The sequence below is a fragment of the Mycotypha africana genome (assembly GCF_025528875.1).
Source record: "Mycotypha africana strain NRRL 2978 chromosome Unknown BDF20scaffold_5, whole genome shotgun sequence".
NCBI classification, from domain to species: domain Eukaryota; kingdom Fungi; phylum Mucoromycota; class Mucoromycetes; order Mucorales; family Mycotyphaceae; genus Mycotypha; species Mycotypha africana.
This window is the reverse complement of record NW_026515729.1, coordinates 1,552,347-1,562,635: the sequence shown is the minus strand read 5'-3', so window position 1 is coordinate 1,562,635 and position 10,289 is coordinate 1,552,347. Positions and strand designations below refer to the sequence as shown.

General features: G+C 36.9%; 3 protein-coding genes across 3 annotated transcripts; 2 read left to right on the top strand and 1 right to left on the bottom strand.

Moving 5' to 3' along the window:
* Nucleotides 1-2,855: 2,855 nt before the first annotated feature.
* On the top strand, nucleotides 2,856-3,239 carry BDF20DRAFT_819054 (RlpA-like double-psi beta-barrel-protein domain-containing protein-containing protein; the record flags this gene model as incomplete). The annotated part of the gene is made up of 2 exons (XM_053077424.1): nucleotides 2,856-2,912; nucleotides 3,024-3,239. Coding segments are annotated over 2 exons (273 nt in total), but the record flags the coding sequence as incomplete, so codon positions are not given.
* A 1,832-nt stretch (nucleotides 3,240-5,071) lies between these two features.
* On the top strand, nucleotides 5,072-6,930 carry BDF20DRAFT_906155 (uncharacterized protein; the record flags this gene model as incomplete). The annotated part of the gene is made up of 5 exons (XM_053083242.1): nucleotides 5,072-5,196; nucleotides 5,270-5,376; nucleotides 5,455-5,741; nucleotides 5,839-6,769; nucleotides 6,839-6,930. 5 exons carry the CDS (start codon nucleotides 5,072-5,074, stop codon nucleotides 6,928-6,930), a joined length of 1,542 nt encoding a protein of 513 aa, XP_052936550.1.
* A 1,310-nt stretch (nucleotides 6,931-8,240) lies between these two features.
* Nucleotides 8,241-10,289, bottom strand: BDF20DRAFT_870606 (armadillo-type protein). Its single transcript, XM_053081057.1, has 4 exons — nucleotides 10,098-10,289; nucleotides 9,853-10,031; nucleotides 9,618-9,778; nucleotides 8,241-9,540 (listed from the first exon to the last, which is right to left on the bottom strand). The coding sequence occupies exons 1-4, from the start codon at nucleotides 10,162-10,164 to the stop codon at nucleotides 8,295-8,297; spliced, it is 1,653 nt and encodes a 550-aa protein (XP_052936549.1). The 5' UTR covers nucleotides 10,165-10,289; the 3' UTR covers nucleotides 8,241-8,294.

Here is a 10,289-nt window from a genome sequence, read left to right as displayed (position 1 = left end):
GAAAGAAGAGGCTATTGCAGTGGTTTGCGTTCCAATAAATCGCCACATTTGCGGTTCTGTGCCTTTTATTACATAAGAATACAAACTAGACCACGTATTCAATATAAAACCTGACATTATAACCAAAAAATCATTGATTGTATTTGTGTATTGATTGTTGTGCACGCCATTCTAGTAATAACGTATTCTTATTGGCTCAGAATTCTAGGAACGAGTATTCTTCTACAAACAAATATTCTGTTATGAACGCCCTCTTTCTTCATGATCCTCAATGTATTATGAGGAGACTCTTTCACTCTTCAGAAATTGTGTGTGGATAGATTATTACTGTTACCACTCATGACAGGGGACGAAGCTGAAATAAGCACAACGGTCAGCAATTTATTGGTGACTCAAGCGTACGCGTAGATAAATATTCACTAACGAAAGTATTTTGATAATAGGATCCAACTCTAGCGATTTATGCAAAAATAAATTGTGATATGGGATCATTAAGATTAGGGAAAATGTTTAGTTGAGGATAAACCAAATTGCTTGTATGAACACCACTGTTTTCAATTTTTTACTGTCTATGTATATATATTATGTTGTCCACTCAGTTCACCTGCGTATTGTATCTCTTCAAGACCTTCCATAAGTTGAACGCTTTGCGACTGTAATTCTGCACAGCAATCAAACTCACAATCTCAATTGCTATACCGATATTTTTCTATAAGTCGCCATTTCGGTTGTTGACAATGGTTCAATGGTTCAAGTAAAATTAGGGGTCTTGACTGATTTGGATAGTAGCATGAAAGATTGAACTATAAAGTATACCATTCGTGACTTGTCAACCAACAATATGAAAATAACCAATTATTCAAGATTTTGGCTGGTTTGATGACTACATCCATTAAAAATGCCAACGCAGTGTACGAAAAGCATCGTTTTCACTCTTCAGTCCCTTCTACTCCTCCCCTCCCGTCACCCTCGACACATCTGAGTTAATGATAAAAATGCTAGAAAAACTTCACGGCAAGCCGCTCATCTGAGAGTGTTTGCGCAATATTGAACAACTAGTCAATGGAAACTACTGTAGCATCAGCTTTTAAGTGGGCGAGAAACAATGCTGTTTGTTTATGCGCAACTGGAATACTTGTCTCGAGTCGTTTAATTTTACTAGAAGACAGCCATATATATCATAGATAACATGTTTTCGATGATACTCTCCTGCAAAAGAAGTTAGTTCTTCACAATCTCTAAGAGATTGATGTCATCTATATCAATTTTGAATTTCATTGATTGCTCTTTACAGTTGGAAAAAAATCCACTGTTGTAAATAATATAAGGATACTTCTTTGAAGTAATTACCATTACAGATAGAAGAAGGGAAAAAATTAGCTTTTGGAAGTGAGCAGTGACATTTAACTTTTTGGCTACCTCCATATAAAGATACTGTGGGGGTATGTACAGTTTTGTTATCTTCGTCCAAGACTCCAAAAGAACAAGATTCTTATAAAGAATCCAAGAATAGATTTTTTCAAGACACAACCTATATAAATAAAAAGAGTCTCAATAATCTAGTGTTCTTCCAAGAACAGTCTTACTCATTTGATCTTGCTTCTATTTTGTATAAAAGAACAATGACATGATAATAAATCATATGGCAGGCTATTCTTTTCACTGTTTAGATAGTAGTTTCAAAGATGATGGAATAACAAAATGTCAAGATCATATTATTTAAACATTGCGAGCTAATTGAGCATGCAAGTTAATGTGTGAACTTGTAAAACCCAATTACCAGCTGTGTAGGTTTTTTATTCTTTTATGCATGCAATGCGAGTTTAGTTAGTGCGCGACGTAGAAATTTTTTTCGTACAACCCGCGCAAAGATTTTTTTTTTTAATTTGTACAAGGAGAAGCTCAAATAAACTATTGCCACTGACTTGCTTCTACCAATCTCTTCTCAATGGGCCGTGCAAATTCTTCAATGTATTGAATTAGACAGTTATTATTCATGTTTAATTTGTGCAACAATTCAATTAGCTTCGTTGTTTATATAAAGGGACCTCCTAGAAACGAGCATCGGCCATACCATATCTTTTTCTTTTTCTACATTACAATCTTTGTAACTCTTTACGGACAAACCTAGTCCCCTTCCCTATCCTTTTTTTTGAAACTTATTCCATTCGCTACTGCTAACAATTATGCGTTTGACCCCTTCCTCTCTTTTAACATTGACCACTATCTTCGGTGCTTCCTTGTTTTTCCCAGTACAAACAGCTCCGGTTAAAGAACTTTCATCTCCCACTGGTTCCGAGATTGAATCCCCTGTAACAGCTGTCAATTATTTGGATGAGACCGCCTCTATTCTTCAGCATCAACACTCCCTCCAGAAACGTTGCCACAAGGCACGTTCTGCCAAGGATGATAAAAAGAGAAAGCATCATCATTCTGATAAACACGAATCTTTTCATAAGAAAGAACACTCAAAAGACAAAGAGATCAGAACTGAAAAGAGTCAACATGAGCAACTCAGAAGACTAGCTTCAAGCTCAAGCAAGAAGAAGAGAACCACTGTCAGAAAGACCACAACCAAGGCACCTAAACGCAAGCCTACCACAACAACAAAGAAGACAACTACGAAGAAGAAGTCTACCACTACTACAAAGAAGACAACTACCAAGAAGACCACTACAAAAAAGACTACAGTCACCACTGCTACAAAGAAATCTTCTTCAGTAGGCTCTTCATCTGCTAGCTATAGTCAATTCTCTGGAGATGGTAAGTCGTCTAAAGATGACTACAAACAAATAAAAAAAAATAAAATATATATATAGTAACGTTTGATATCTTTGGCAGGTACCTATTATACTCCAGGACTAGGTTCTTGTGGTTGGACAAATTCAGACACTGATTTAATTGCAGCTTTGGTAAGTAGACACATAATACATGTACATCTCCCTCCTTTCCTCATTTATAGTCAAATGAGGGAGCACACACAGGTATTGACCAAAAATTACTTCTTTGTAACCTTATTATAGAATGCTCCGCAAATGGCCAACGGTGATAACCCTAACAACAACCCAAACTGCGGCAAATATGCCAACGTTAAAGGGCCCAAAGGCACTGTCAAGGTCAAAATTGTTGACACCTGTCCACCTTGCGTCAAAGGCGATTTGGATTTGAGTCCTGCTGCCTTTGGTAAAATTGCTGACTTTGCCGATGGAAGAGTAGCCATTTCTTGGGATTGGGCTTAGTTACTGAATGCGGTGAATTTCCTTTTTCTGTAAAAATCGTGTACTTTTATACAGTTGTGGCTAGCTTTTTTTGTGTGTACGACTAAACATTCTACTGATGTATTTGACATTTTCCTACTTATTTTTCTTTCGGTCAACTCGAATAAAAAATATCCATACTTTTTTTTTTTTTGTGTGTGTATCAGCTATCCCCTTTTAATTTTGTGAGGCCGCTTATAAAGCAGATTCAATGTTGTCCATTAAGCGCGCTAAATGAACTTTTGTATTCCGTACGAAGTAGTAATAACAGCAACTTTCAGCAGAAACTTGATTTTTGAAGGCTTAAAGCGAAAAAAATACACATAATTGTAAAAAAAGTAGCTTCCGTTTGAAAGCGCTCGATCGGACCGTGTCCAACGACGTCTATTAGCAACTTAAGTTGAGATGTGCTATCAATTTTTGGAGTGATCCACGTACATATCTGTTTTGCTATCACACAACTTTACAAAACGAAGGTTTTCAGCATTTGATCCATCGTCTCATTATGCCTTTTGCTGGTTTTCTTTACATCTAATTGATGGTGCCCGCCACTTTGACCATGCTGCTATAGAGGAAGCGATCTAATTAGACTGGGGGGCCTCATTTGTACCACTGCTGTATCACATATCAATTGAACCATACAATATTTTTCCAGATATTCCATTGCAAAAATTGCTAATAATGAAAAAACTGCCGGATTTGCCAGAATATGCATCTCTGACGATTGCCAAGGAACTGAACGGCTTTCCTCAAAAGTTACAACAATTTAAACGCATTCATATCGTGTTAAATGCTACAAATTACATTGGTTAAAGATACTCAATCAGTCGGCTCATTATCCTTAAGAAACTGAATAAAGCAGTCGTGAGCTGGAAAAAAAACCTGAAATTTCCGTCTTCGAACCCACTCACCCTCCTTAAATATTATTGAATCAGATAGGCAATATGAAAAACGACATGTCGGATCGTAAAAAGCGAAAAATAGAGGAAATAACGTTACCAGGAGAAAGAATGAGAAGCGTTTTTGGGCGTGCTGCATTGTAACCGTGGAGGGTTTGAAACTGAATAGATGTTTTTTAAAGATACGCCCGCTTCTTACGAAAACAAAAAAAAGCTTCGTTACAGTAATTTAAAGATCCGCTGATTACATTCACAGTGAAAAAGAAACAAAAAGGAAAAAGGAAGCAACTATATACAAAGAGTAGGCATATGTGAGGATTGAGATTGAGAGAAGGAAGCCTAACAATAGCATCGGTGTCTCGTCGTTGAGATATTCCTTTCTTCAAAGCAGTAGATGACGGAATAACAGTTTACATTTCCTCCGCACGTGCAGAAAACGCTCAAACTGCAAATTTGGAAACAGTGTCGTATGATACCCTTAAACCCATTGAAAGATGGGATACTGGGCATACCGATCTTTCAATTTCAGTATTGCTATATTTTTTTTTTTCATCGCAATTTTCTTTTGTTCACTTTTCCAAGCTTATACTTGAAACTATCTCAAAAAGTATAGATCAACCCATTGATAACCAGAGTTGAAGCTTTCAATTATGCCTCAAGTTTCACCTCATTTATTTTTTTTTTATCTTAGAGCGCATGGTTTTTTTTTTTTTTTTTTTTTTTTGGTTTTTTTTTTACGTTGTGACTTTGTTCCTTAGCATTCACCGGGCGAAAAAGAAACAACAATAGTCTGTGCTTGAAGTGTAATCCAGCAGCATCACTATCATGTAACCTTTTTTTCCAGTCTGCCTTTTTTTCATTTTATTCTTTCTTTTCGTGCATTTGTTTTACTTATACTAACCTTTTCCCCGAACCATGTCTAAATATATTGGTGCAATTGACCAAGGAACAACCTCAACTAGATTTCTGATTTTTGATCAGGCAGGAAATCATATTACATCCCACCAACTTGAATTTGAGCAGATATATCCGCGTCCAGGGTATAGTAAATGGATATAACGCAGAAGGAAAACTGAAACTGTACTCACTAAAGAGTTGTCTTCAATTAAATAGTTGGATTGAACACGATCCGTACGACCTTTTGGATTCGGTTATTCGTTGTTCAGATGAAGCTGTCAGAAAGTTTGGTATGATGGGTTACAATATTACAGATTTAAAAGGTAGTCTTATTATAACTTGTTGTCGGTTTCTCTGTTCATATAAGGTTGTATTGAATGCTCATTCTGTTCTTTTAACAGCTGTCGGTCTTTGTAATCAACGGGAAACAACTCTAATTTGGGATCGTAAGACTGGCGAACCATTATACAATGCAATCGTTTGGGGTGACACCCGCACAAACTATTTAGTCAAGGAATTGGCAGATAAACAAACAGAAATCAATGTACAAGAGATTTGCGGCTTACCGATCCATAATTATTTTTCAGCTGTCAAAGTAAGATGGTTAATGGACAGAATTCCAAAAGTAAAATATGCAGTCGAACACAAACGAGCTATGTTCGGTACTGTAGATACATGGTTAATCTGGGTAAGTCCACCAACGCGTTTTATTTTATAAATTCCATAAGTATAAAAACACCTTTGATTTTTAATCTCTCTATTCTTTCTGTGCCCATATCTTACAGAATTTGACAGGTGGTATACAAGGAGGAAAGCACATTACAGATGTTACCAATGCTAGCCGCACGATGTTTATGAATTTGAAAACTCGAGAATGGGATAAGCGCCTTTTAGATTTCTTTGGAGTGCCATCACACATTCTACCAAAGATTGTATCATCAGCAGAGAATTACGGCAATATGGTATGGGGGCCTTTAGAAGGTGTCCCTATTATGGGTTGTTTAGGAGATCAACAAGCAGCCCTTGTCGGTCATAAATGTTTCGAAATTGGTGAAGCGAAAAACACATATGGTACTGGTGCTTTCCTACTGATGAATGTAGGCGAGTCGCCCGTCATGTCGAAAAGTGGATTACTATCGACAGTAGGATATCAGTTTGGAAAAGATGGACCTATGTCATACGCATTAGAAGGTTCCATTAGTGTTGCTGGTGCTGCCGTTAAATGGTTGAGGGACAATTTGGAACTGATTAAAACATCAGATGATATTGATGCTTTGGCAGCAAAAGTAAAATCAACAGGCGGCGTTTTCTTTGTTACAGCCTTTTCTGGTCTGTTTTCACCTTATTGGAGAGACGACGCACGCGGAACATTAGTTGGTTTAACACAGTATACGAACAAAAGTCATCTTGCCAGAGCAACCTTGGAGGCAGTTTGTTTCTCAACAAGAGCTATTCTAGAAGCGATGAAGGCAGACGGAGATGTACCATTGAAAATGCTAAAAGCAGACGGCGGTATGTCTAATTCAGATCAATGTATGCAAATTCAAGCGGATGTTTTAGGAATACCAGTGATACGTCCTGGAATGCGTGATACAAGTGCATTGGGTGCAGCTTATGCCGCTGGTTATGCTGCAGGAATTTGGTCGAGTATTGATGATATTAAAAAGGTCTCCGTTGACCGTGAAGATCTTTTTAACGCCAAATGGGATGACGACAGTAAGTTATTCTCTTGAACACTAAATTGCAGAATCTAAAAACGTGAGCACTAAATCCATTTTCTCATAGATCGTGAACGTAAATACAAACAATGGGAAGAAGCGGTTCAAAGGAGTTTTGGCTGGACAGACGTCTACAAACCAGCAGATCGCATTCTTTAAAGCACTTTTTACTTTTTCCTTGTATATCTTACTACCTTTCGATATATATACATATATTTATGTATGATAACTTATTACTAGCCATATTTTAGGTAAACCTTCCATATAACTATATTTCCCCCCCCCTCTTTTTTTTTGCAGCCTGAATTTAGTTTTTTTGTCACATAATGCTTTTTTTATCTTTGCTCTTCTCATGTAACTACTTTATCAATATTAATGCATTTATCATGTTCGCTCTATTGCTTTCTGCTTTATTTAACACCTACTATCGAACTACATCTTCCTTTTAACCCTAGAAGTCGAAAAAGGACCAATTCGTCCAAAGTTAATAATACTCTATTTCAAACAAATTAGAGATGATTAAGTTAATTTTAATCATATAAGATGGCATGATATCAGTTAAATGCTCACAGATATCCAATCCAAGGAATTTGCCCTCCCAACATGTATCCAATGATGAATTCCATTTAGGTATCTTTGTTACCCATAGGCCGAAGCTTTCAAGGCGTATATAGCACCGGTGATTATTAAGAAACAGTGTTTAGTTGATAACATCCAAAAGAACGACAAAGATGTATTGTCTATCTTATCAGTAAGATGTGCAGCAGCCTATAATATTGATCACCTACTACAACAGTAATGGCAGTATAACTAAATTCCGGGCTAATTAAAAGTCAAACCACAAGCTTTAATTGCTCAAATAGTAGAATGCTATTATTACTCCTCTAAAAGACGCATTTTAACACTTACACGCCACGAACGTTAGCTCTGGAGTGTAATGCCTCTTCTAGGTTTTCCGGCAGAATGCTATTGATCTTTTAACTCACCATTAAGGTTGGTCTAGCTAGCTTTAGCTATGCGTACTACAAAATCGAATGCGACAACAATATGTTGTGTTTGAAGTAAACGGAATCTTTCTTTCCTAGTGACTTCCTACTTCCTGAATACCATACCAGATTAGTCTGTGGATTAGCTGAAGCAGCGATATCGAATGGACTATTTTAGTAGAAAAATTATGTTCGCTCTTACTCTTGTCCTTCATATGCGTGACAAAATCGACCTTATTTCGTTTATATTCTTCCTTTAAAATTCTTTATGATTTCTAGCATAGCTAACCTTGGAAAAGTTAAGAATCCTCTCAGCCGTCGTCCTGGAACTAAGCTACGTGAATTTCTTACTTGCACTTCTTCTTTTTACAACGTGGCAGATACGCACAATCGTGCATCGAGGATAGGATTACATAGGCATTAAAGAACTACAAACGAACCTCCATATTGGGATAATTCTCAAAGCAAACGTAAAAAGTAATATGTACAAGTTTATTGTGATAAATTTGATAAAATAATAAAGTTATAATGTTCAAGCTAGAAAACAGTTTCCAAAATCAATTTTGAACCTTGATTAGATTTAGCAGCTTCAGTGATCTCCTTTTTATGTGCCTTCAATTCTTTTTTCACTTCTTTCTTAGTTGATGGCTCTTCGGCTAAAGCAAGGACAACAAAGCTACCAAAGTTCGTAGCAAAATGACTGAGGTTAGGCTTGATGACCTCGAGTAATTTAGAAGCAAATTCTAATGGTTCGACGGCTTTATCATTTTCATCCATGGCGTTGTCTGCCTTGATCATAGCCTTAACGATTCTATTCGCGAAACGATCTTCTATAATGTGATTTTCCTTTTCAATGTTTTCACCTGCCAATGCCAAAATAGCATTGATCGCTTCAGTCTTGTCACCAACAGCATGAAGCATAATTTCTTGCACAACTTGGGATGACAATTTTTCTCTCATGAGAATAGCAGCATCATCTGCAACCATTTTGATCAGTTGCGGTGATGTCGCCTTTAACAATTCTTGGGCTCTGACCTCTGGATCTTTTTTGCTGACTCTGATACTATCGCCTTCCTTCAACATTTTCACCGTCTCAGGAGAAAGGTATTTTGTATTTCGTCCAGCTAAAATATACAAGAAAACACGACGGCCGAACTTATTAGCAAATAATTCTTTGGCATGCTTGCTTAATTCACCAATGACAGCCTTGGCCACTAAAACGGTATCGTCAGTTACATCTAACAATCGAAGCAAAACCAAATAACCATAATCATCACAAGCGATCTTGGTAAGATACGGTTTGAATGCTTTGATAATATTTTTACGATCTTTGGGTGAGGCAATAGACAAACAAATCATCGCCACCTTTGCGCCTTCACGTGTGTGAATCATTTCCTGAAGGGAATCCTTGAGAAGGCTCAACATATCTTCACGCCCTTTGTTGTCGGTTAATGTCATATATTGATATATTGCTTTGTGAACAATACTGTGAACAATAGTGCCTTTATCCATACATCCCTTCAGCATTTCAGCCATGTATCTCAATATTGAGTCTTTCTTTTCCGGAAACTTTTCTAACAGTTCTTCTAATGTCTTGGCGCCTCCACCACTGTTGAACAAAGTCATCTCAGGGCCGTAAAATTCGGACAGCAGTTCATGCTTTTGAGCTGAATTTGCAAATTGTGAATAGAATGTTTCGATGACAGTTGAGGCTTCCTTGTGACGAATCAATTTTCTAACATTGTTTTTGAACTCTGCCAAGATATTATCTCTTTGTTTGTGACTAATGTAAAGACGTAATTTACAAATGTTAGAAAAACTAATGAAGAATGGCAACGTTTAAGTAGAAAATCAACTTACCAGTATTCAATAGCCTTCATGACAATAAATTTACCATACATAGATTTTGACAGTTCAAGATAATGTCCTCTTAATTCTTCTACAATCTGATTCCTTTGCTCGGCATTGCCCTTTTTAAGACAAGTTTGGATAATACGTGAAGCATCATGCTTAAAGATGACCTAGAAAAAGGAAAACATTATCGGTCAATAAAAGAAACAGCCAGAAAGAGTGAAGATAAAAACGTGATATCTACATCTTGAACTTTGCCACCAATTATACCCATCATTTTAGCCATCAAAGCTTTCTGTTCTTCACGTTCAATATCACCGCGTCGAAGCTGTTCCCAAACTTTCTTGGCTTGTGTGATCATTTCATAGTTTTTGTCGTGCGATTTACGCTCATTACGAATGTTCTTTTGTTCTTGACGAGACTCTATAAAAATAACTTATTAGCCCTGCTGCTTTGAACACATGTAGGGATAAAACTTAGAGATCTAACCAGTTTTTGACTTTTTATTGACTTGAGGCTGACTCTCAGCGGGCCTTTTTTCACCAACTGTGGACATTATAGCTTAGAATAATGAAGGGAGGATGTAAGCGGGAAAGCTTTTGGGAAACAACATTTAATTTCTATTTCCCAAATTGCTGCGTTGAACCTGGAGATTCAGCTGTCACTAACAAGCCACTAAAA

Excerpts from the sequence above, each read along its gene's own strand:
- BDF20DRAFT_870606 (XM_053081057.1), bottom strand. The coding sequence starts at position 10,164 with ATGTCCACAGTTGGTGAAAAAAGGCCCGCTGAGAGTCAGCCTCAAGTC. Across the intron at positions 10,032-10,097 it reads CAATAAAAAGTCAAAAACTG|AGTCTCGTCAAGAACAAAAG; the intron begins GTTAGATCTCTA and ends TTATTTTTATAG. Across the intron at positions 9,779-9,852 it reads TTGGTGGCAAAGTTCAAGAT|GTCATCTTTAAGCATGATGC; the intron begins GTAGATATCACG and ends TCCTTTTTCTAG.